Genomic DNA, 26,634 nt, shown 5'->3' with positions numbered 1-26,634 from the left:
AAAAACCTCCATCCTTTTTCTGTCTCTTTCCATTGGAAAGCACCTCCCATAGTCAACTCCTCATCTTCCTCTGCCTCCACACCCCCAATGCAAAGTGCCAGCGCTGATGTTCCTTCTTCCCGCCTTCCTCCGCTTTAGCCTCCAACGCTTGCCCTGCAAATGAGAGGCGCGTCCAAACGGTTCACAAAATAAATTATATAAAAATGTGAAGAATATTTTTCTTCACTTTTTTTTTCTTCAACCCCACTTCTCTTTCTTATCAAACATACATCCACAAAATCTCTTCTCTTTGCTCCGCCCCATATGCCTCCTCCTTCTCTCTGTTTTTTGGAAAAAAAAATAACATCCCTTTTCCATTTCTTCCACTGCCCTCCTTCTTTCCCCCAATATCTTCCCCTCCAATAAATATGTTCTTTTTGCCCCACACATTTTTTTTTCTTCTGTTGCCCCGCCTCGCTCCATCTCCTCCACATCAAATTCCATTTCTCCTATAATAAACGCAATTCCCACTCCTCATTCCGGTAAAAATCTCAAAAAAAGCCCTTCCAAATCTTATGCCAATCCATCTCCCTCACATCAATTTCCACAACAAAACCTCACAAAAATATCTCTCTCTCTCTCTCCCCAAAATAAAAAAAACCTCACACTCTCCAGTCCCCTTCAAAACCCTGCTTCTCCCCAACCACTAAAATCCTTCCACAAGCACAATAAATACAGCTGGTTGCCTCAATCTCATTTGCATATCCATTCTGCCACGATGCATCGAGTTGTGCCTTTATTTAATCTACTCCAAATCTGTTATGGAAACGACAAAATGAAGCAAAATTCAACAAAAGTGACACAAGAACCCAAAGAGTAAATATTCCATGTATTCAAAATGTGGTGGCTGGAATAGATAAGTTTTTTGCAGTGATGAGTCCGATCAGATTGCAACTGTGTTTTTCTGATGGAAGTGAAAGTCGATTATTCTAATTGCTGGAATGCGTGTAGAAGCATGAGCTTCCATTATACCAACATAAAGAGGTGAATAATGAACTTTATTATTTGTTTGTGTTCATCAAAGAATTTTTTATGTATTTTCATTTTCATTTTTTGCTGGTAGTCAGGGCGTAACGATATTGTTCGAAATGGACAAATAACAAATTCATTTGATGAGATGAGGAGTGAGAAGCAGCTGAGTGCTCACTATTTCGGAAATATGAGGGGAATAAAGTTGAGGAAGTACATGACGATTGCAAATGTTTGAAAGAAGTTTGAACAACAATAAAGAAAAATAGGAGTTAATGCGAATAAGAAAGAGATTGAAGAAGAAGAAGAAGAAGCAGTAGTAGAAGAAGATACAGATGAAGAAGAAGAAGAAATTAATGAAAATAATCTTTATTTTTTCCAATGCTCAGGTGATATAAAAGAAAGCGTTATGATGATGCAGCCGATGAAAATGATGATGATGATGTCCAATCACTGGACGAAAAATTTCTGCTGAGTGTTCCTGTGAATCTGAAGCATGCGATTGTTGAAGGAGAATGAGCGAATGGGGGATGGAGGTGCAATCTTATAATGGTGATGGTGAAAGAGGAGCTGATGGAGCAGTGTACAGAGCGAGAGCTGATCGTGGAGAAGCCAGTTGTGGAAGGGATGATACAGCTGGACGGGACGATGAGCATCACGTTCATTGGGGAGAGGCTGTTTGGGAGAAGAGAGAAGAGAAGAGAAGGGGGTGTGGGTGTGGGTGGGGGTGGGTGTTTGGCATCGGATGGAGTGACGTTGCATTTGAGCTCGGACAGGCAGAGAGAGAGGATGGACGAGTTTGTTGCGATAGAGGAGGTTGTGCCGCAGGAAAGTGTGCCGTCGATTGCTCTGCGGGATGCGACGTATGCGATTGGGCAAGTGTGCCACGGGAAAGGGATGATTGGGGTGTTTAGTGTTTCGTATTGTGTGTTTGTGGACGAGTGGGAGTCGCTGCGGATGTGTGCGGTGGATCTTTCGGTGGGCCCGCTGGCAGCGTCGTCGGCGTTCAGGTGGATGTCGTATATGCTGCAGGGGTGCATCGAGATTGCGTCTGGAAACTACCTCCTTCCGCGCCGCCGTGGCACAGCCGCTTTGCATGTGCGTGCTCCGTCCTCTGATTCAGCGCATTCTGCCTGTGCTCGGCCTCAGGGCTGTTCGAGCGGGGCACACAGGTCGGCCTCTCCGCGCCAGGTGGCAGGTGTGGAGAGAGTGTCTCCTCAGGCGGCGTGTGGACCAGCCAGCGCCTCTGCACATGCGTGTGCCTGTCTCTCTCCGGAGGCGACATGCAGCTTTGTGATCGTGCAGCCGTTCTACCAGCCGGAGCTGTCGCGTGTGCCGCACGGACAGTTCTTTTCGAACTGCCGAGAGCACAACATCACGTTTGATTTTGATGGGAAGTGCAGTGTTCTGTTCTAGCTGAGTGGGCATCTCATCGCGATGGTTGTGGGGTTTGTTGCGTACGAGCCTTCGGTGGAGCTTGCAGCGCGGACAGCAGCGCGAGCACTAGAGAAGGTAGATGCTCAAAGAACAAAAACTCAATCTTCATCCACTTAACCTTGTTCCCATGCATTTGCGTCTATCTCTTTCTTTTCTCATTATCATCTTGCACATTCCTAATTATTCTCGAAATCCCGTTAATGGCAAATTCAAAACGCGCAAATGAAACCTTAATTGAAAAGAAGATGTTTATAATGAAATATTTTTGTGATCCTTGCTCAGTTAACATTTTCCATTAATAATTCTTGATAAAAAAAAAATAGTCAACTTTGTGGAAACTGACATTATTGTGGAGTGTCAGCTTCCAGATGAGATGTTCAACGCTCTTTTTTTCAGCTCTCCTGCTCCAGAAATCGCAAATATCTTTGAACCGCTATTATTAGCATGAGCTGAGTTGTGCAAAAGAACAAAGTTCCTAACAGTCAATGTACCTGTCGAGACTGAAAATAGAGATAAGCTTGATGCTTTAAATTTTGTTTGGATTGCTGTTCTCATATCACATTGTCCATATATTGTGTAAGTGTTGGGACTGCAGTCCACATTTCTTGTCTCTGTTATCGTTCATGCGAGTATCTCTGCATCCGTCACATAGTCAGGAATAAGTTAAGTCAAACAACGGGTGAAAGTGTTTCACGGATAGCTTTCATTGATTCCACATGAAAAAGTGCCTTTGGAATTTGGTTGTGCTGCAGTTGAAAAAACAAATCTGGTTCTTCCTCCAACATTATTAAGTCATTCGCTTCTGTCAATGATTGAACACAAGTTTGTGCTCACTTTGTTTTCTGTTTATCTGTTTGAATAACAGCTTGGATGAATGTCGTTTGGCGAAGAGTCTTGAAGAAAAATGTCATGCCCACCTTTCACGCATGAGTTATTGCGGGAAAAACGGTAATAAAACAATATTCCACAATTATTTGCATTTTTTAACTGTGAAGCAGCTCCTCCTCCGTGCATTGAATAACAATTGCAGAACAAACAATTTGAGAATGAATTTTGAATTGATTCATCCCAATGTATAATTGCTCCCCCAGATGATAAAGTTGAATGATTTGCTTAGCAAAATACAAATAAAAAATTAACAATGCAATTTTTTTTATCTTTTCGTCATCGTTGGGCGAAGATCAATTGCTCCTCCATCGTTTCCCAAAGAACATTTTTGAAACAAACAATCTTCAACTATTGATTGAACAAAAATACTTTCAAACTGAATGCCTCCTCCTCCATTATTTGTTGTAGCTTCACAAGAACAGTTCTTTAATATGGAATTTTACACAGAACATTCAGCAACATTCATTGCATATATTCCTCCACCTCCATAGAAGATGCATTGCATTTAGTGAATGACGAATTTTTAACATACAGAAAAGCATCTGAATTATCATGTCCATGAAGTGCGCCTCCTCGTTGCGATGTGCAACCAATCCATTCGCACAATGAAATGGATTAACTTTCTTTTGCATCCATTTTATTTTTCATTGAATTTGAATATTATTCAATTCTGCTTCACCTTAATGATAAATGTTTTTCATTTTAATTGCTCAAACAAAGAAAGACAGCGAAAAAGAAAGAATAAGTTATTTCAAATCTGGATAATTTTTCAACGTTAAAACTTGCGAAACACATTGCACCTCAAATGTTTAGATCAGAAACTTTAATGATAAAATGCAACAAATCTTATTTCACCAGATAATCAATTTTCAAATTGATCCAAAAATAACATCAAAATTGACTTTCAAGAGTCATTTTTTTTGGATCCTGAAGTTTTTCAAGATATTCTTTCTCATTTGTGAAATTTTGAATATTCGAGATAAATAATGTCCGCTGAGTGTTTCATTGTTTTCTCTAATTTGAAAATATTTTGATCCTTGGCGATTTTTTAGAAAATATGGCCTTTATCATTCATCTGAAAAAAAATGCAATGGAAACCTTCAAACTTTCATAATAATGTCTTTGAAAAGAACAAAATAGTATTCCAAAGCTGATTTCGATAAGTTGTTAATTATTTCGAAATAGTTCTGTTTAAAAATTTTTCTTTAATTAATAACAATAAAAAACAACAGAATATTTTTCATGAATATGATTTGAATAACTTCATGTATATGCATAATATATTTTTTCACGGAAAAATTTGTCCACCTGAGTTGTTGCAAAATTCCCCAAAAATTTCAAGATTTCCATAGACAATTTCAAAATTATTGGGTAATTTCAAAATAACCCAATAATTTTGAAATTTTTTTTTATTTCACAATTCATCTAATAAAAAACAATGACTGTTTGAAAATATTAATGGGATAGATCAAATGAAAAAAATAGAAAGTTATTAACATTGAATTTTCAACAAATAAAAATAATTTTATATTAATTAATTTAATGTTTTCTTTCGTGTTCTTTATGAAAAGAATTTTTATATCGATAATCCATATCCTTGGAACTTGCCTCTCCTTCTCCTTCTTAGCTTCATTTTCTGTTGAAAAGAACAGAATCATCACATTTCTCATCATCTATTTAGTTTTAATTTAGAAAGCAAAGAAGGAGATGAAAAGGGAGAATAATGAATGAGCTATATTTTGAGAGAGAAGCAATAAAAGAGATGGAAGAACTGGTAAAGAGCATGAAACTGAAAAGAAATGAAGAAGATTGAAAAAATAAAGAAAAGATAGAAGAGTATGATATTATCAGATGCTTGAAACTTTGATCTGTTTTTTTGATTTGTGCGAATGGTGAGATAATGCATATGTTGAGCTTATTCGTTGCTTTATCTGGTTGAATTGAACAGCGAGAGAAAATGAAAATGAAATGTTCGGTTGATGCATTAAAGTTTTCGATAAATGGTATTTGTATTAGCTGAATGCGTTGAATCGTTGATGAAGGAAGGAGTTTTTAAACTTGTTTTGGAGGAAACTTGGTAAACAACTTCGGAAAACAAAATTGCGAATAAATATAAGAAAATCTTTTTGAGGTTTTCAAGAAAAAAAAAAGAAAAAAAAGAAAAAGAAATGAAAAAAAAGAAAAAGAAATGAAAAAAAAGGAAAGAAAAGAGATCAAAAGAAAGGATTTTCAAAAGATGAAAAAAGAAGGATACTTAAAGACCATGAAATATATTCATAAAAAATATTCTTTTTCTATTCTAGAAATATCACGGAAAATCAACATATATCGTTGATAACTTTGTAAATGCTTGAATCATATTCATTTTTCCACTCCAGTTTGTTTTTTGTTGAGAAATCTTAGAAGCATTTGGACTCTTTTGTTTTTATCACAAATCTTCGTTTCAATAAAACCAAAAGAAAGAAAGAAAGAAAGGTTTCTTAAAATTTCTTTTTAAATAAAATTAGTATTGACCACTGGAGAAATATCTGCTTATATTATTTTAAAAAATTACAACATCTGTTTTATTATTTATTATTTTATTTTATGTTTTTTTGTTTGAAAATACTTAGTCAAACATCATTTCTAATTGACCGATGATATTCCTTCGAATTTTGAATTGATTTAATGAAAAGGATACTCGTTTTATGATTATCATGACTTTGAAATTATAAAAATCCTATTATTTTTTTTCGTCAAAATGCAATTCTTTGATAATTGCGTGACAATAAGAAAAGAAACAAACATGATTTGTTTTCAAACAGAACTTGAATATCCTAAGAGTATTATTTTCGTCAAAATGCAATAACTTTGATAGCCAATGCAGCAATCTCCTCTTTTAAAAGAATTTTGCGGCATGTTCAATAAATCATTTTACAATTTAAATTTTTTATGCAAATTATCTAATTAATATTTTCAATTTTATTTATTTATCTTATTTTCATTTTTTGAGCAGAAATGCTTTCTCGATTAGACATTTACCAAATTTCGGATCAAAAGTTGAAAATCATGGCGATGAACCAGTTATTCGATTCCTTTGATGATAGCGAATTAAAGACCATATTAACAAAAGAAGTCTTCAACAAATTGTACGAAATTGTGATTTGTAAAAATCTGCCCATGGAAAATTTAATTCTTTTGCTGAAACGCATGGGATACTGCAAAGCATTGAGAGGGCTGAGGATTTCTGGGTTCAAAAAATCCTTTTTGAGTTTTTATTTTTCAGAATTGATTAGGAACAACGAGAAGAATGAAAAAATGCTTGCATATATTTGTGAATGCAATTTTTTGCTTTATGATTAAGAATATGGACTCGTGCCGCTAAATATTTGTGTGCCTTGCCCAATGAAAGTGGCGATTAACAAAGAGGAAAGTGAGGAAACACAAAAAGAGGTGGAAGAAGCTTTACTAGCATTGAGCAGTATTGGACACTTTGTGGTGTGATTTTACATCATTTTTCTTAATCTCGTTTTAATTGATTTCCTGTAAACCTTATCAGTACGTGCACAAAGGTTGCTATTTGAATGAGATAACAAATATAATTAAATATCATCAAGAGCATAACAATCTGACACGACTTGCATATCAGTCTGCATGGGGATTCTTTATCAACAGATTTTTTTGCGAAAGGGAAATTGAGGAAGTGATTTTGAATGAGATTCATTTTATGCGAGAAGCAACTCAGGAATTGGAAAATCTGGAACACTTAGTGGACTGGGCGGTGAAAGAGAAGAACGAAAGAGAATGGAAAAATGTGTTGATTATTAAAAGATGGATGAAGACGCTTCACATTTTTTACAAAGTCAATAATGGTCGACTGGAAGAGAATCCTGGGCTATTTCGATGCATCTCAAGAATTAGCAAAGAAGTTAATGGGTTTCAAAGTGATATTGTTTTAAAGAATATTATTGTCATGAAGGATATGGCAACAATGGGGAAAATGAACATTGACGACTTTTTGAGAGCTGGAGCTGTGGATTTCATTGCCAGTGGAATAGATCAACTTGCATTGAAAAGCGATGTTTTCAAATTCTGCCTTTTTTTATTTTCAGAATACAAAAAAAAATTAATCATCATAAAGAATAGTGGAAATGATGAGAATAGATGGAAGATGCTGAACAGGGCATTGATTGAAAAACTGGAAGAAGGAGGCTTTTTTGACATCCCTGTGGTGTATTTCAGAAAGGGAATATTCGAATAGAAGAAATACGTTTTTTTCGCAACTGTAATAATGCGATGTTAAAAACTATTCAATCAGTTGATTTGCAAAAGTTTATTATTTCGTGTGTAATTTTTTCGATTTGTTGCAGCTAACAATCCCAATTCCCGAATTCGAATTGTTGTGCTGGCAAGAGAATTAGCGAGACAAGCTGAAGGAAGAAGGAAAGATGCATGTGCCAGCAAAGCCGTCAGATGCTCTGAGCATGAAGGAGCTGCTGCAGTTTCTGGTTGATGAATCCAATTAGGGCTATAATTTTATCTTGACCTTTTTTCTTTATCACGACCCTTTTCTTTTTTGCCTTGTAGAATTTCAACTTTTCTTTTTGCAACATTTCACAAAATAAAAAATAAGCTGTCATTTGGAGAATTTTTTCAAGAAATTTTTCATTTATCCTACTTCACTAAGATGAAATGGAAAGAAGAAGAAGAAGAAGAAGAAGAAGGTTCCGATGATGACGAGGATGATGATGATTCTGTGTTTCCAACGCATTCATCATTTCTTTTCAACATCATCAAAAGCAGGTTGTTATACAGAGACAGTTAGATTCCTGTCTGCTTGTTTCGCAAATCCTTCAAAGGCATAAGATGGAGTGTGATTGAAGCAATCCTCTCAAGTTTTGTTATTCTTTCAAAAGCATGGCCTGAAACAGAAGCTGCTGTTCTTCATTTCATCTGTTTCAAGGGCATTGCCACCAAAAGCCATGCTTCGTTGAAAAAGCATTCCACAAAATATGGGCATACCTTTTTGACTGCAAAAACAGATGATGGTCAACTCAATACTTGTGCCGAGCTCCAATCTCATCCCTTTGCATTCATTTCTTCGCATCTTTTTGTTAGTAATATCTCGCTTTCCTCACGGCCAACCACTTTCCTTGTCCAAAAATACAAAAAACTACTCCTCTTCCTCATGCTCCAAAATCCAATATAATTTTGAGTGTTTCAGCTTTTTCAAAGGATTCCATCTTCCTCTGTCTTCCTTCAATAAAACATCAGATGAATTTGTTTTCATCTCTTGCACCAAATAAAAATTCTGAAAAGCATGACACTGGTATATATTTATTTATTTCCTAATTGTTATATAACAATCAGTTCCATTCCTATTGTCTTGCTCTCCAAAGCGGAGATTGGCCATTTCAACAACAATTCTGATTCCTGCACTTTGGAAATGATACAGACGGAAATATCTTCACAACATACAAAACTTTAAAATTCACATACAATATCATTTTTGTGTGATTGATGAAATTGTTGTATTTCATCGATCAATCAATCTCCAAAAATCATCAGATAGAATTCCAAAATTACTGTATTTCACCATTTCTTGTTGTTTCCACAGGAAAAAATATTCCTAGTTCCGCAGGGAATATTCATTCCCTGTTCTCTCATCAAGATAATGACAAGCGATTTTTAATAATTCTTTATGATCATGGATTCCATAACAACAAACTTTGAAACAACAAAGTGTTCTTTTGCTTCTTAAACACAAGGAGAAAATGTCCTCGCAAGATAGAATAGTTTGAATGAGTATAATTATCAACTTATTTTGATTTTATTTGTCATGTATTTCTTCGATCCAAACGAATGCGAAATCAATGTGAATGATTAAAATATGTTTATTTTCTGAATTCAATGATTTTCAAAAATACAGATGGAGAAAAGCATCAAAAAGTTTTTGGGTTTGTTACAGTTGTTGCATTTGAACTTCATGATGATTGGATTCATTTTTTCTTAATTTTTTATTTCAGATTTGTTTTCAGAACTGGAAGATTGCGATGAAGATGAACTGAGAAAGAAAATTGAAAAAATAAATGCATTGATGGAAGAGATGAGCAAAGAAGAATTTAAATCCGTTTTTGCAGCAGATCTTTTTAACAAAATACTCAAAATGATTGATGAAAAGAAACTGCCTCTAGAAAATGTTATTTTATTATTGAAGCATATGGGATATTGGAAAACTATGAAAGGCATATATATTGATAGTTTTATTGAATCTTCATTGAGCAAAAGAATTGAAAAGATGATTATTGAAGAAAATGAGATGAAAGAAGAAAAAAATGAAACGCTCTTGGTTGATCTTTGCGAGTACTATTTTTTGCTTAACAGCGTATTTTCTTCGGAATTGATACCTATTTGTGTATCTCACATCCTGAAAGAAGCATTGAACAAAGGGTTAAAAGAAGAAGCACAAAAAGAAGTGGAAATGTTTTTGCTAGCTTTGAGTTGCATAAGCCAATTTTTTGTATGAATATTTCTATTTCTTTTTTGATTTAATTTATTTTTTCCTTTTTTATGAGTTTATCGAACAAAAACTTTATCTGAATGAAATCAAAGATATCATCCAATATCACCAGGAACATCACAATATGACACATCTTTCCTATCAATCTGCTTGGCAATTTTTGATAAGAAGAATTTTATATGATAGAAGCTTAGAAGAAGTAGTTGTGAATGAATTGCATTTTGCGAGAGAAGCATCAAGAGAGTTGGAATGGCTGATACAATGTGTTGATTGGAAGAGAACAAAAGAGGAAAGGGGAGGAAAAATTGAGAAAGAAGAGATTATTTTATTAAGATGGTTTAAAACATTAGAGATTTATTTTCGCAGTTGTCTTTCGAAGAATGAAGAATTTGCCATGCTCGTTGGTTGTATTGTTCAGATTTATCGGGAAGCAAAGGATAATTGCAGAGACATTAGAATCGAATGTATTGAATCGTTTATTAATTCTGTGTATAACAGAAATGTGAAAGTTGATGACTTGTTGAAAGGAGGAGCAATTAATGCTGTTTCGGAGGAGATTCAGCGATCATTGTTTAATGACGAAATGGCACTTAAGTGCACGTCATTTTTTATGTTTGCTTTAAGGAAATTGAAAGAAAAGGGGAATGATGAAATAGAAGAAGAGGAAAGAAATGCAACGAAAATGAAGATGTTCGAAAAGATGGAAGAAGAAGGGTACGAAGATTGCATCATCGGGTTGTGCCAATATATTTGTCGCGGCGAATTTAGCAGTTTTCATTTGATTGAGAATTATCCAGATTATTTTTTGTTTTTATAATTTATCTATAAAACATTCCCTTCATCTTTTTGTGTTTCCTTTTTATAATTTTTTATCCAGAACGCTCATTCTCTCGAGAAAAAAAGGAATTATTACTTGAAAAGTGGATGAAAATGTTTTTTTTTTTTAAAGAATACCAAGAATTTTATAGAAAAATGAATATTTGTTTAAAAGAACACAATAAAAAATCATAACAACAACAACAACAACAAAAAACAAAATAAAATTTTTTTTTTAATTCTTAGAGTTGAGAATAATTACGGTCAAATACACAATTCATCTGAAAACTTTTCCAGTTGGTTCAAGCAGTAGATGTTTTTGAAGCTTCAATGAAAAAAGAAAAATAACTTTTTTAAAATGAATGGGGATTAGCAAATAATGCAAAAATCAAATCATTTATCAATTGACCCTTAACAAAAATGATAATTTTTACCATCATTTCAAAATTTTATAATTTGTTCCATTTGTTGTATTTTGTAACATGGCTTACCTCTAAGTGGGGGCTATTGTTACCATTTTTGGAACCAAGGGATATTTATGATTGTGGCTCTGTTGAAATACTGAAATCCATGAGAATAAAAACTTATCGCATGGGAAAGAAACGTGATGAAATCGATCAATTTAAAGGTCTTGTGCTTGGATCACATAAGGGATGGGCAGATTTTTTCATTCAGTCTGCTATGGGTTTTCCTTCGTGTTTTTGTAGGTATTAAGATTTTTCTTTTATTGATCTTTTATTTGTTGTTTCCATTCAGATTGGCAATTGCTTTTTTGATGCCATTTGGTGCGCTTGCGGCTTTTATTGGAGGAAATCTTATTTTTTTCAAAAGAGTGTGGCTTTTATTTTTTTGGCTTCAGATTGTTATGAGATTTTTCTATTTCTCCAGAGTTCCTCCTCCAAAAACCAAACTGTGGAAGAACTTGAACAAAAAATGAAAAAAACAGGAGAAAAATATCGCAATTGCGTTGAAAATATGTTTTGCTTTATTTTAATTTGTAATTTCATTCAGTTTTTTTGGTTAATGCAGCAATCCAAGACTATTGATTTATCCCGAAGGACATAGAAGAGCTGAAAGAACTATCCAGAGAATAAGGTTAGTGTGCTTTTTATGTACAGAAGTCTTTTACGATGATTTTGTTTTATTTTCATTTTTTTTAGAACCGGGACATTTAGAATTGCCTTTCAATTAAAAATGCCTGTTATGATTATTCCTGGGGAAGGCAGCCAAAATGCAATCAGAGAAAAATCTTTGTTCATTCATTCAGCAAACATCAGCATAAATCCCGATAATGTTCCTGAAGATGTGGACGAGGCGTATGTGGGGTGTTCAGACGACAAGAAGCTGAGAGGAGTCTCAGTACTTAACTTCAAAGAAGTGATTGATCCTGCAAAATTCGAAAAGTGGGAAGATTTTTATGATGTTTGCGAGAAATCGTTCCGGGAAGGATATGCAGAAGTGTGTGAGATTTATGACCAAATTACGAAAGGAACAACGGCTGCTCTTCTTGAATAAGCAGAAATGTTCTGTTATTTGCCCTCAAGGAAAAGGTGAGGGAATGAAGATGTTATGTTGGAAATACACTGTGGGTTGGATGTTTTATAAGTTGTATTTTCTTTTTCTTTTTTTTTTCCCTTTATTTCTATCTTTCTCTTTTTTTTTTTTTTCCTCCTTATTTTTTATGCTTTCTCTTTGAAAGCATTGGAGTTTATAATTTATTAAAGAATGTTTATAAGTTGCGGTTAAATATATAATCTGTTTATGACTGCGTTGTAATCTTATCGCAACAGGCTGATTCTCTTCTCTCCTCTTCTTTTGTTTGAATTGATTGTCTATGTTGCAATTTTGCTATATTGCATTATTTTTGCGAATTTTCTATTTTGTTTTTTTTTAACCCTTATTTTCCTTCTTTCTTTCCCTCCTTTCATTTTTATTTGACACTATCATAAACTCTTTCTTTATTCATCAACATATGTCAAGCAATGTTTTTGTTTTATACATGAGTCGAAATTCATTTGTTGCTTCAGCTCTTATTTTTTTTGAAGCAATCAACGATTTTTTTGACCCTTTATTTCATCGTTCTGTTATCTCTTCTTCTGCATCTGTCGGGTCGGAATATAAAAACACTTTGTTTTTTTTTCATGTAAATATTCAAATAAGCATTGCATTTATTACTTTAATTTTATATTTTTTGCAACATCAACAGAAAATCAGCAACAAAATAAAACAATTAAAAAATGTGCTTAGATGCATATACTAATAAAATAACAGGAAGGTGTTTGAAAATTTTGTAAGAGAACAAATTAAGAAGGATTTAGTAATTTTCTCGTATTACACGTGGAGGGAAGAACAACTTTGCAAGCACTTGAAGTTGGTTCCAATCATACACCCTTAAATACATTCCATCTGAAAAAATAAATAAATAAATAAATAAAAATTATTTCAATAACAAATAATAAAATATATTATTATTATTATCAAGAAGTTATTTTAAATGTAGCTTTAATATTTTTAATAATATAACACAATAAGCAAACTTTTGCTGACAAGCGCATGGACATCAGTCAAAGAGCCAGAAGGAAGTTCAGAGACAATTGTCAGATGCTCCACAACATGCTCTATCAGAGAAGAATCACAGCCTGCTCCTTCACACAACACGATGACTGATAAAAGATAATCAAATTATTAAAAGAAGAGTTATAAAAGGGAATGAAATTTGAATATTGTATAATAATGTGGAATTTTTTTTGAAAATAATTGCATAACAATGAATCAGAAAATGTGAAAGAAAAAAAAGTGAAGAAGAAAAAAAGAAAAAAAGAAAAAAAGAAAAAAAGAAAAAAAGAAAAAAAGAAAAAAAGAAAAAAAGAAAAAAATTTAATAAATTAATAAATTTATAGCATTGTCATTCAAATAAACCACAAATCCATCCATTTCTCTTTGCCCATCAACAAACTTGAATGAAGCACATCAACAGAAACGTTGTTGTGGATGGAGTTGGCTGTTTTGCGTCCGATGGTGTTTTTTGGGTTTGTAATCAAGAAATTGCGCCATCCTCCTGCCACACGCTCATCCAACGCTTTTGTCAGCGAATCGAAAAAGAGCTCTGAATTGAATGGAATTAAAGTTTTTTTATATTATTTTTTTTTTTTGAATGAATAAGTTAATGAGTTAATGAGTAAATAAATAAATAAATTTGTAATATTTCCCAAAACATATCCAATAAATTTGACAATAACAAGAAAAGATTATATCCAAACCATAAAGAATCTCCTCTTTTATTGGAAGTTTGCCAAGTAATTGCGACAACAACACTCCATCAAAGTCAATTTCATCGTCTGACACAATTTCTTTCAGCTCCTCTGGTTTTGCTTCTTTCTCATCGCTGCTCCTTATCCTGATCCAACCAGCATCTGAATCAGAAGCAGTGAGCGGATCTGTGGTTGCTGGCTGAAGTGTTTGAGATGGCACTATTGAAGCAGTAACTGAACGGAGAAAAACAAAGAAAAAAAAGAACAAAAATTATGTTTGAAGATGAAATTAGAATTCAATATTGAAAAGAAGAAGGAAAAACATAAAAATATTCATTTTAAGTTCATTTACAATGACACCAAAAGAAAAGAAAAGAAAAAGAAAAATTCTCAAAATCAGCATCAATTGCAACAGCATCATATCATACTGTGATCCAACTTGTCCAGCCCTGCTTTCTCTCTGAGGGGATTCAGCTCAGCCAGTCTCTCTGCTTCATCCAGGCGCAGAAGAGATGAGAGAAGACAGACAGCAACAACTGCCGTTGAGTCATTTGCTGCTGCTGCAGATGAAGCAAGTGACACAAGAACAGGAGTTATGCTGTTGAAGAAGGCACGGGTGATCAGAGGAGAATGAGAAGACGAAGAGGAGGAGGAAGATGACGCAGAAGAATGTGCTTTTGTTTGAGAAATGCAATAAAGTGTGTACAATTCTCGAATGAATTGTGTTCGGCTCATCTCTTCAAATAATCATGACAACAAAACAATTAGCGAATAAGGATGAAAACATTTGTATGAAAAGAATTAATAAAAAAAAGAAAATAAAAGAAAAATAATGATGATTTTTTTAAAAAATGTGTAGCAAAGCATCTTCAAAAAATGGTTTTATTTTTGAATTCGTTTTTTCAATAGATTCAAAAAGGCTCGTAAAATATCCAAATAAAAATTTTAAAAAAAGAACTGCACTTCTCAACATACCATCCCATTCATCACATTCGATAGTTTCTCCTTTCAGCAGGACATTCATTGCATAGTTTGCAGTCATCTTACTCAAAACTGGTTCAATTGACGGATAAAAATACATTGAGTCAAAATAAATGATGAATATTCAGAAATAATAAAGAAATTATTTTTTGTAATAAAAGCCATTCAGCATCATCCGCAATTGTCAAAAGAACAGAAATATTAAGCAATGAAGCACACTTCTTGTTGCATTCTCTGCACTTGAAGAAGAAATAGCTGCATCTCCTTTTGGCTGGTTTTCTTCAGCTCCCTCGGACTTGACAGCTTCTGAATCCTGAAGTGGTTGTGATGTTTCAATCGCACTTTTTGTTTCTTTATCTTTTTCGTCATCTCGTTTTTCGTTTTGATTAACTTCACTTTTCTCTGATACTTCGTCGTTCGTATCAATTTCATCTCCATTTTCTTTTGCTGTGTATTTTGTATCAATCGCATTTTCACTATCAATAAACGAGTCTGCGCATGTAGCATTGCACGAATGATCTTCGTCAAAGTGCGGCCTCTCTCCAAGTTTGCCTGCTTTTGACCGTTTGATTGTTCCCATTACTGATTCTTCATCCATTTCCATTTTTGAAACGGGTATCAATTTTTCCTTTTTCATGACATCTCCAGCATGAGCAAGTTCTTCGTCTGTAAATGTGATTTCCTTTCTAATTTTATCCAAGTCAATGTGCACTCCCATTGTGCCCCCTGAAATTTGTTCAACTCTCTTTGCAAAAACTAAAACGCAATCAACGAGTCTTGCAGGAAACTCTTCTTTAACAACATCGCTTGGGAGCACAACAAATGGTTCCATCTGAAATGCAGCAACTACTGCTGTATTAAAGTGTAAAACATTTTCCTTTTAATAACAATTTCATAAAGGAACAAAAAACTAAAAAATTAAAGAAAATGTGAAAAAAGTGAAAATACCATTTTGTGGAAATTATGCTTTGGAACTTCGTGATACCTTAAATTTTTATTGCCATTAAGTTTTGATATAACATTAACTTTCAAACTTTTTAAGCATCCCAGGGTTAACTTTTCTAACAATTTGACATAAAATAACTCCATCACTTAAAACTTTCTTTAAAAGAAAATAAGTGTACATTCCATAAAAAAAGAAATCTTCATACAGAAAGCGGAGCATTTTCAGTTTTAATTCCTAGCATTTGTTCAATGAAGTTTCTTGCAGCTTTTTCGCGAACAAGAAATTCTACTGCATGAAGTTGTTTTCTAGATAACGTAAATTTTCCTTAAAATTGTGATTGAAAAAAAAAACATGAGGACAAAATCAAAAAATGTGTATACCTTCCATAAAATAACAATTTGAAATGATCTCATTCCCTTTGTTTCAAAACCTGTTTGAAAAAACTAATGCCATTTGCAGGGTTTTTCATTTTAAGTTTTTTTGTAAGATTATTTTGTTAAAACATTTGACTGAATAACAGGATTCAAGTTTCCAAAGCATATAGCGCAGAAGCAAAAGCAAAAATTCTTGCCGGAGCACAAAAGATTCTTTCTGAACAATTTGGCAAACCAGTTTGTATAACTTTTATTGGAAAATTCTGATTCATTGCAAATTTAAAAGGTTGGATATTGTATGGCATCTCTTTCATCCATGGATATGGCTTTTGGTGGAAGAGAAGGCGACTGTGCCTTCATTGATGTTCGTGTCCTTGGACCAACAAATGCAACGAAAAATACTGCAATCGTGACTGTTTGCTTTATTTTGAAAAATGTTTCTTTGGTTTCAATTTTTTCTTTAGGCTTTTTCTGCATTGCTTGGAGAAACCTTGAGTGTACCAAAAGAAAGAGTTTATGCAACATTTGGATCATATGCTTCGGGGTTCTGGGGACATGGTGATTACACATTTTAAGTGATATGGAGTGATTTCTCTAAATTAATAGACTTTTATCAACATACGATAAATATTTCTCAAAGAATCATGGTTATTTAAAATTTATCTTAACATTTTCCAATTTTATTCCAAAAATAGACAAAATTATTATATGAAAAGAATTATTATTTTTTCTTAAATATATAAAGTGATTTTTGTTTTTTGTTGTGCGTTTCTTTTGAAAATGCTTGTCACAGTAAAACTCCGTAGTAGTCACCTCGATTTTTATTAAGTTTTGAATAATCACATTTTTTCGTGCATTAAGGTGTTCGGTACATTTTCTTGTGAATTTTCATTGTATATAATTGTGCAAAAATTGGACGAAATTTTTATGATTTATGAATTTTGTTCCACGCAATGCTTTCAAAGATTTTCCTCAACTTTTTTATATTCAAATATGTTGTTATTCACGATAATGTTTGAGTTGCAATAATTCGAAGCAGAGATAGTGTGGTACATATTATTGAATTTTTTCCAATTGCAAGGTTTATGACACAAATCTGTGGTCAAATTCATATAGTTAGTGTTTATAATGGCGGACACTTTCAATAACTGTGGATAGTCGCATTATCTCGACAACCGTTGATGGTTGCATTTTGATAATAAACACAATTATTCCCTCAATGAATATGAACTTATAAGACATACAAAAATGAAACAACTCACTTCTTCGAATAAAGAAAAGAACATTTTTATTTTTCGTAGAAACTATAGAATCTTCTTTCTTAGTGTTTCTCCGAAAAATATGTCTATATTTTTTAGAAAAGTTCCTTTTGTTTAATAATCAAATAAAGAAATAATTATATATTTCTATCTAATTTCTGTTGTCACTCACAAAACCACAAACAAATCAATATGTGAATATTGTCAAGATTTGACTTTCATGACAGAGAAATTTGGTGAGTTGGAACAGATAATTGATAATAATATAAAAATTTTTCTTTATTTGAAAACAAAACAAATGGAACTTTTCTAAAAAATATAGACATATTTTTCGGAGAAACACTAAGAAAGAAGATTCTATAGTTTCTACGAAAAATAAAAATGTTCTTTTCTTTATTCGAAGAAGTGAGTTGTTTCATTTTTGTATGTCTTATAAGTTCATATTCATTGAGGGAATAATTGTGTTTATTATCAAAATGCAACCATCAACGGTTGTCGAGATAATGCGACTATCCACAGTTATTGAAAGTGTCCGCCATTATAAACACTAACTACACATTTATGAAAAAACAAATGAGTTGTACCAAGCTTTTTCTGTGTTCGTGAAATTGTTATCCTGACATTCTCTTGCAAAAATACAGTGAAATACTTATAAGTTGAGAAAAATCTTTGTTTGGATTGTTTTGTACAAAATTCATGAAGAAAAAAATTTCTTCACATTTCTTTAAATCTCAAATTATCAATTATGATGGGATTTATACTGAAAAAAAACTTTCAAACTGTCTGAAATTTTTTTGAAAAGTTCCTTTTGTTCAATTTTCAAATAAAATAGAAATTTCATATTTCGATCAAATTTCGGTTCTCACTCACGAAACTTCACAAAAACTGAAATAAAAACATTGTCAAGATATTATTCACATAACAGCAATATTTGGTGAGTGAAAACAGAAATTTGATCAAAATAAGAAATTTTTATTTTCTTTGAGAATAAAACAAAAAGCAACTTTTCAAAAATTTAAGACAACTGTCTTTTTTTTTTAATTTTAAAAAAATTAGATAAAATGAATTTTTGACGAAATTGAGAACGGGAATAATAAAGATCAAATTGTTTTTCAAGGATAGTTATTTCAATGAATTCTTGACAAAAACGTTTTACTCAATAACTGCATGAGAAGAAATTCTGATAACTTTCAACAAAACATTTCTCATCAATACAAACTCATTTGATATACGAGACTTTCATTTTCTTGTTGATTGAGTTTGAAAAATAATTTTTGAAATCTCTGAGAAACTAAAAATCCTATTTCTCCAAGACTTCGATAATTGTTTTTTTCAATATTCAATCAACAAAAAAATGAAAGTCTCGTATATCAAATGAGTTTGTATTGATGAGAAATGTTTTGTTGAAAGTTATCAGAATTTCTTCTCATGCAGTTATTGAGAAAACGATCTTGTCATATATTTTGAACACCATCAAAACTTTGTTAATAAATTTTAAACACTTTCCAATTATTTTCAAACATAAAGCAAAGTGCCTCAGAGAAAATTGTAATAGAATTTCGACAATAAAAAAATCATCGAAAACAAATAATACTCACTAAAAAAACAAACTTTACATAATTACGAAACAAAAGAATATTTAACATGTGTGGGATTATTTTTGAAATCATAACTTTTTTCGGTGTGTTGTTTTTTCAAAGATAGTCTTTCATTGGGAAGAGATTTTGAATTCAGATTAAAAAACTATCATAACTGCATAAAAAACACAGTTTTTAAGTTATAATTAAGAAGAAGATATCTTTTGTTAGTATTTTCACTTTTTAGTGTTCTTTTGTTTATATTCAAGAAAATATTTCGAACCGAAACTTTGTTATGAGAAAATATGATTTCAAAAATAATCATCCATGTTATCAGAAGTGGAAAATATTAGAAAAACTGAAAATCTTTCATTTTTCTAAATTTCCATTAAAGTTTAATATAACAGAAAAAGAGTTTTGGTCCGAGATGTTCCAAACGAATTGGTGATTGTTTTTGTAATAATGACTATTAAAAGCATTTTTGCAATTATGAAAATACATTGTCTTTTGGTAAATATTTTTCATTCAAATATTATATGTTTATCGATCGTTTCAAAATCCTTTGTTAGAATAGGAAAAAATAGCATTGGCGTCATTAAAAAGATGGGTGATGATATGTGTAATCAAAACTTATTTCTGGGTGCTGCTTTTTCTGAAGTTGTTTTTTTTTTAGCCAAATTATTTTCATCCGAATATCGAATGCATGTCAATTATTCCAAAAGCCAAAGTTAGATCGAAAAAAAAGCAGAAGTTTCATTAAATAGATCAATCACCCCTTTATGTTAATTTTTGTATATTGAAGAGTGATATTCAAACCAGAAATTTTTTTCAACGAAAATATGCTTTAAAAAATTATGACACAAATAACAAGTGAAAAATATTTTTTGTTATTTTTGGAAACTTTGTCTTTTTGGAAAAAATTAAAAATAGAAAAAAAAATAAATTATACATCAGATTTATTTATACAACTGTTAAAAACATATGCAATTTTTAATTTCAAATGATTTCATAAGAAAAATTTGAAACAACCCAATGAATATTTCATCCTTCACTTTGCTAAAATATTGCAATGATAAGCTGCAATTTAAGAAAACGTTTATGCGATTTTTCAAATCAACAAAAGTTTTTTTCTTTTTACGGTCAAATATTTCTTCCGAAGCAGGAAGTTGTGAAAACACAAAAATGGAGCAAATCAAAATATATTTGGATCAATAAATAATAAAATAAATAGAAATACTTCCAACAAAGATAAAATTTTTTCTTGTTTTTGTTTCAAAGCAATGACGTAAATTGAGGATACAATTTTCATATCCTTCTTTTTCCATCTCTTCGAATACAATTCTTTTCATATCTTTTCGTTTCGCTTTATTGCTTTCTATCTCCGTCTTTTTATTCAGTCTTTCACAAAGTTCCCTGAAAAATGACAAGCAATAAATAAGTCGTTGCAAACATACATTTGATTGAGAGATCTCCTCCAAAGCAATACCAAAAGCTCCACTTTTCAACAAACAATCAATTTCCACAGACCTGTTTCCGACTGCAGTTCTCAATAACTTCAGGCACTGATCACAAACTTGTCTATAATTATTCTTTGCTATTCGATGTATTCCCACAATAATGGCTATCATCTTTTCAAAATTATTGTCCATCAATTTGCATATGAATAAATATGAATTTAGTACAATAATCCATTTCTTTGAAACAATCACTTCTTTCGTTTCCCTTCTTTTCTTCTCCTTCTCCTCCTTTTCTTTTTCTCTCTTCCAATCAACACATTTTGATAGCTCTTCCAATTCTCTTCTTGCTTCTCTCAGAAAGTGCAGCTCATTCACGATTAGTTCTTCCAAGCTTTTGTCTGTGAATAATCTGTAAATCAAAAACTTCCAAGCAGATTGATAAGCCAGTCGTGTCAGGTTCTGTTGTTACAGATGATACTTGATGATTTCTTTGATCTCGTTCATATACAGTTTTTTTCCCAATTCCTTATCGAAAACAAGAAAAATATCAAGAATTTCAAAAATAAAATAGAAATATTCACACATAATGTTCAACATTGCTCAATGCAAGCAAAGACATTTCCACTTCTTTTTGAACTTCATCGTTTTTCTCCCTCTTCAACGTCACTTTCAGAAGGCAAGGCACACAAATTGATAATAATTTTGAAGAAAACCAGCCGCTTAGCAAAAGATGACATTCACTGAGATCAGCAAGAAAATTTTCATTTTTTCCTTCATTTTTCGTCTTTTCATCAGTTATCATCTTTTTGAATCTTTTTTCCAATGTGGATTATTCAAAGCCATTCACTAGTGGGCTCATCAACATTTTGCGATGTCCCATGCCAACAACAAAATTGCATTTTCCAAAAACAGTTTCCTATCTTCAATTAAATTGTCCATTCTGTCGATCAGCTCCACGGTGAAAATAGAACCGAATTCTTCGTTATCCATCTCCTCTATCAGTTAATTCATTTCAAAGACTTTCTGATTCCGTTCATCTTCGTTACAACTCTCCAGCTCAGAAAACAAATCTGAAAAAGAAAAAACAATCAACGCGAATCCAAATTCAACAGAAATTACATGCAAATGAATTTTTCAGTGGTAGTCATCTCTTGCAACTTTGAAAATTTGTGACATTCAGTAAATTTTGCAATTCACCATTTATAAAGAAAACAACCCAAAGCAATAAAGCAAAAATTGACGAATTATTGAAGTATGACACAGTCATGAAAATTTCAGAACTCTAACCATCCTTTTTGAAATGCTCATTTTCGATAAGTTACAATAAAAAAAGAATGCATATATTAATGTTTTTGAAGATAATCTTTTTATGATCATATCGTATAATTTTTGAATAAATTGAATCTTTTTTTGAAAATGTTTCAAATTGTTTTTGTTTATTTAAAGGTTTTTGCATTTTTCTTTCATTTTAAAAAACAATAGAATTAAACAAACCAACCAACCAACCAACCAACAAGCAAACAAACAAAAATATAACTTCAAATTACAGATTGTTGAGGTGAATTACAAGGAAGAAAGTCGAAATTAGAATTAAAAAAGGGAATATTTTTCAAAAGATTTGGATTCTTTTCGACTCCATTAAGATGAAGCAATTTGATCAACTCAATTGGAGAATCATTTGTATGAAATCCAAAGATGAAAAGCTGTGAAAAAAAAAAAAGATAACTCAAAATTGTACTGCTTTTTGAAAAAATAACAAAGCGATACTGATCAGAGTGTTTTTGGGAGATAAACGTGACTGGCAATCTCAAAGGCAAGATTTTGATCACAATTGAGAAGAGGAAAGGAAACAACACAAAGTAATGAAGCAGGAGATTAGCGTTTTCTATCGATACCGATGCGGAATTTGCAATTTCAATGGTGAGTTTGCGTTCTGTATCGATATTTTATTTTCAGATATTTGTTGCAATGAAACAGAATAAAGATCAGTCTTCACTGGATCCTGTCTTGGACTTTATCCATTTGAACGGACAAGGCAAGAGTTGTTCGAAGTTTGTCTGATTAAATAAATTCAAGGGATCAGATGAATAGAATATTAATACCTTTTTCGTCCTAATCTTTCACCAAAGTCACTGATTCACTTCCCTTTATTGTCTTCCATGTCATTTTCATTTAATTGTTGTTTCCCCTTCATTTATTACTCTTCCTTGGTGCCAGGCTATTCCTGGATTTCTTTATTCATGCTCACCATCACTATTCTTCACGTTCAACTTGCTTTATAAACTTTAAATGCATTCCTATCACGCATGTCTGAATATCATTTCCTCCAAATGCATTTATATGAACATTCCCACTTTCCTCAGCATCTCCACAACATTTATCTCGATCGGTCAATCTTCTTCCTCAAGTGCAAATCAGACTAACTATTAATAAAATGAATTAACAGAAAATTGATCCACCTTCTCCTTCTCCTTCAACATGAACGATTTTCAGCATGTTATTTGAAGAGTAAAATCCAAAAAACACAGAAACAATAAAATGGAAAAGCAAATACAATTATTTTTATGTTTTTCATTCAATGAAACAAAGTTTTGATTCAATATGTTTCGTGAAAAGACAACACGATTGAAAATTGATTAATAATTTCTATTGATGATGATATGAAGCGTCATTTGGAGTTTCAGTTGTACATTTGCGGGAATCAGCAAAGGTGGCACAAGAAGAGCAAGAGATTGATCTTGCATAAAGAACTGAAGAAAGATGATTATTCAAATAAGTTACATAGAAAAACGAAAAAAAAGGAGAAAATTGTGAATATGCGTTGCACGAATGCGAGAAGGAATCAGTTTATGCGTCGAAGATGGTTTTGAAGTTATCCATCTCCATCGGTTGTTTTGATGTTGTCTGAGCAGGAGAAAGAGAAAGAGAAAGAGAAAGAGAAAGAGAAAGAGAAAGAGAGGGAGAGAGAGAGAGCAGAATTTCCAGTTGATGACACTTTAAGAAAGGAAAGTGATTGTTCATATTTGCACTGGATTGTTCAATTGTTGAATCTCTAAAATTTGTTTTGATTGTTCATGTTAGTACATCCTGCACAGAACGGATTGAGATCTGCTATAAGTCTGTATGTTTTCATTCGGGAAGTGGAACATCAAAAGATTGAAAGGGTGATGGAAAGGAAGAAGTAAAGAATACGAGGTTTCAGAATAAGGCAAGTGAAATAGCTATTCCATAAAAAAAAAAAAGAAAAAGAAAAAGAAAAAGAAAAAGAAAAAAAAGAAAAAAAAAAAGAAAAAAAAAGAAAAAAAAAGAAAAAGAAAAAAAATGACAAGAACAATAATTATGCTGATGAAGCATAAAGGCGGGCATATGGCACTTATACGCCACCTTGCCAAATTAAAGATCAACTTTAGATCATATGTTCAAAGCACATTTGAAAAGATTATTCAATCGTTAATTAGTGGAAAAATCTGATTTTATTGAAAAAATTATTGATCAACCCTTCAAACAATCAAAATATTTATGCACATAATTATCGGATTTTTATTGATGAGTATATATATAATACCAAAAACATTAACGAATGTCAAATATTTAATCATTTGATGGAGAAAAATCATAATTTATTGAAGATTATTTGCGATAATGGAGAAAACATGCAACGGCCTAACGACAATGTGATTAACACTGTCAGAAGATACCCAATAGCAACATGTTGTTCATTAATGATTTTGATTAGAGGAAGCGAAGGAAAATGGTTCTTCAGATGCAGCAAATACCGTAAAGAAGTCTCTAATAAAACAGGAACTCCGTTTTCAAAATCAAGGCTTTCAATTGCAAATCTTATTCTGATCCTTTTCTTCTTTGACTATCATCTCAATATTAAACAAACATTATCTCTAACTTTATTCGAAAGACATAGTGTTTCTAATTATCATTGCATTTGCAGGAGAACAAGCACTTAGATGATTGGTGGAATTCAAACTCCCATCAGATGACCTGGCTGCTTTGCAGAAATTGACGAAGCTGTTTGGAGAAGGTGGAAATTCAAGAGATGTTTTGAATTTTTATCTATTGAAACTTAATTATCAATTGAACTTTTTTTTATTAACACGTGCCAAGAAGCAAATTTGGATTTTCGGTGCTCAGGAACGTGGAGGATAAGCATTTGTTTATCCTGTGGCCAACGGATCTGCTTCAGTATTAATTCAGTCAATAAAAAAATATATTCGTCCCGGAACAGAAATATCATCTGATCAATGGAAAGCATATCCTTCTATGAGTGAGAATGGATTCACGCACAAGACTGTCAATCATTCCGAGCATTTTACAGGTATTTCTTTCTTTTTTAATTGTCTTTTTTCATGATGTTATTTTACACTTATTCAGATCCAATCACAGGAGCTTGCACAAATCATATTGAAGCGTCGTGGGCTGCACTTCGAATGTTCCTGACTTCACATGGAGTGAGACAAAATTGAATGCAAGAATATATCTATTCATTTTTGTTTTTCAGAAATCGAAAAGTTGATTTTTTTATTTTTGTGTCGAATGTTATGAAATTCAGTGATGAAGAATACAAAGCTCTTGAGGATGAAGCTTTTGGTCCAGAAGAAGAGGAAGAAGAAGCTGGTGCAGAAATGCTGCACGAAGAAGAATCTTAAGAATCAGATTATGAATTAGAAACAGATACATCATCAGATGGGATTGGGGATGGAGCTGATGCTTCTGAATGGGAGGCTGATAAATAAATACCGATTTTTCCACATATCATTCTTTTTTAATGTAAAAAAACAACATGCTCTCTTTGATAATTTCTTTGTTTTGTGAAGATTTGTGAGGTTGCTCATAAGTACCATTTGCCAAGCGAGGAAGCAAAGAAAGTCATGAAAAAACAAACAAACAAACAAACAAATATTTTTCGGAATATTGAATATCAAATACATCTCATCTTTTGTATTTATTTCCATTTCATTTGACACAACATTTTTAGTCATTCCCGATTAATTCTAACATTGAGCGTGCATTCGTTTATTGAATTGAAGTCTTTAATTTCTTCTATTTCTTTTTCGAAAGGAAAACAAGCAATCTATATTTTATTTAATCCAATGCATTCAAAACTACTGTATTCATTTTTTTTAAAGAGAAATTGAAAATCGCAAAAACAAAAAGATAAATGGCAAATAGAAATATGAATGTGATTAAAAACACACTTTCACGAATTAATAAACGAAAACTTTTGCGAAATATTAATTTTCATTTTAAAAACAATAAATAATATATGGAGCATAATTATTTCATTTATGAAAAAACAACGATTTGAACCAAACTTTTTCTCCAACCTTATCATTATTGTTCTTTCATTACCGAGTCAAAAAAATACAGAAAAATTCTAAAATTGAGAAAAATATTTGTTTGAGTTGAATGGAACAAAATTCATTAAGCAAAATATTTCGTCCCATATAGTGTAAAAATCCCCGTGACGCTCAAATTTAGGGAGCTTCTCCCATTATTTATCAATAAGAAAAAATTTCTTGTTTCAATAACAAAATTCAATCTCAAAGCAAAATGCTATCACAGGGAACATCTACTGTTGACTTAGGATCTACATACAAATATGCTGCTTCTCAAACATCTTCATCGCTTTTACAGCAAATATCAAAGCAAATAAGCGAGCTTCTTTCGGAAACATTTTCTGATTTTGCACAGCAAAATAAAACATTGCCATCAAACGGAAGTGTTTCAAAAACGTGCAATTTAGATTTAAGCGGACAACAGATTTATTCTTTCTTTTCTTTTTCAAGAGACATAGCTGGGCTGAGTATCGGAGAAGTTCTTCATGCCTTTTTAATGATACAAAGGCTCATCGAATGGGAAAAAGTTGAAAGAAAACTTGGAGGAATGGGAACAATAAGACCATCAACCCTTGGAACAGTCCTTCTTTGTTCTGTTGTTATTTCTCAAAAAGTATTGAGAGATATTCCTTTCAAAAATTCTTTTTGGAGCAGATCATTGGGAATACCACTTGAATTGTTAAATGCTTCAGAAAGAGCGTTTTTGCAAAATATTGATTATAAATGTTCAGTGGACGAATGCGAGTTTGATCAGATATACCACACATATATCCAGCCTTTTGATAAAGTT

General features: G+C 32.2%; 6 protein-coding genes across 6 annotated transcripts; 5 read left to right on the top strand and 1 right to left on the bottom strand.

The window, feature by feature from the left end:
• Positions 1-1,557: 1,557 nt before the first annotated feature.
• On the top strand, positions 1,558-2,424 carry MONOS_3281 (uncharacterized protein; the record flags this gene model as incomplete). Its single annotated transcript, XM_067873270.1, has 1 exon — positions 1,558-2,424. One exon carries the CDS (start codon positions 1,558-1,560, stop codon positions 2,422-2,424), a length of 867 nt encoding a protein of 288 aa, XP_067723009.1.
• A 3,643-nt stretch (positions 2,425-6,067) lies between these two features.
• MONOS_3282 (uncharacterized protein) lies at positions 6,068-7,960 on the top strand. Its single transcript, XM_067873271.1, has 3 exons — positions 6,068-6,227; positions 6,329-6,810; positions 6,872-7,960. Exons 2-3 carry the CDS (start codon positions 6,718-6,720, stop codon positions 7,571-7,573), a joined length of 795 nt encoding a protein of 264 aa, XP_067723008.1. The 5' UTR covers positions 6,068-6,227; positions 6,329-6,717; the 3' UTR covers positions 7,574-7,960.
• Positions 7,961-9,610: 1,650 nt separating this feature from the next.
• MONOS_3284 (uncharacterized protein) lies at positions 9,611-10,925 on the top strand (the record flags this gene model as incomplete). The annotated part of the gene is made up of 4 exons (XM_067873272.1): positions 9,611-9,832; positions 9,888-10,306; positions 10,331-10,567; positions 10,710-10,925. 4 exons carry the CDS (start codon positions 9,611-9,613, stop codon positions 10,747-10,749), a joined length of 918 nt encoding a protein of 305 aa, XP_067723007.1. The 3' UTR covers positions 10,750-10,925.
• Positions 10,926-11,071: 146 nt separating this feature from the next.
• On the top strand, positions 11,072-12,822 carry MONOS_3285 (uncharacterized protein). Its single transcript, XM_067873273.1, has 5 exons — positions 11,072-11,355; positions 11,405-11,480; positions 11,537-11,625; positions 11,678-11,743; positions 11,809-12,822. The coding sequence occupies exons 1-5, from the start codon at positions 11,219-11,221 to the stop codon at positions 12,161-12,163; spliced, it is 723 nt and encodes a 240-aa protein (XP_067723006.1). The 5' UTR covers positions 11,072-11,218; the 3' UTR covers positions 12,164-12,822.
• Positions 12,816-16,232, bottom strand: MONOS_3286 (uncharacterized protein). Its single transcript, XM_067873274.1, has 11 exons — positions 16,207-16,232; positions 16,032-16,150; positions 15,915-15,982; positions 15,829-15,865; positions 15,100-15,757; positions 14,875-14,952; positions 14,328-14,636; positions 13,909-14,133; positions 13,605-13,754; positions 13,186-13,311; positions 12,816-13,054 (listed from the first exon to the last, which is right to left on the bottom strand). Exons 1-11 carry the CDS (start codon positions 16,211-16,213, stop codon positions 12,963-12,965), a joined length of 1,869 nt encoding a protein of 622 aa, XP_067723005.1. The 5' UTR covers positions 16,214-16,232; the 3' UTR covers positions 12,816-12,962.
• Positions 16,233-16,272: 40 nt separating this feature from the next.
• On the top strand, positions 16,273-17,060 carry MONOS_3287 (putative phenylpyruvate tautomerase; the record flags this gene model as incomplete). The annotated part of the gene is made up of 4 exons (XM_067873275.1): positions 16,273-16,286; positions 16,347-16,437; positions 16,487-16,615; positions 16,665-17,060. 4 exons carry the CDS (start codon positions 16,273-16,275, stop codon positions 16,773-16,775), a joined length of 345 nt encoding a protein of 114 aa, XP_067723004.1. The 3' UTR covers positions 16,776-17,060.
• Positions 17,061-26,634: the final 9,574 nt, after the last annotated feature.

This window comes from Monocercomonoides exilis (assembly GCF_001643675.1).
Source record: "Monocercomonoides exilis strain PA203 chromosome Unknown scaffold39-1025343, whole genome shotgun sequence".
Classification (NCBI taxonomy): Eukaryota; Preaxostyla; order Oxymonadida; family Polymastigidae; genus Monocercomonoides; species Monocercomonoides exilis.
This window is presented reverse-complemented; position numbering and strand designations above follow the sequence as displayed.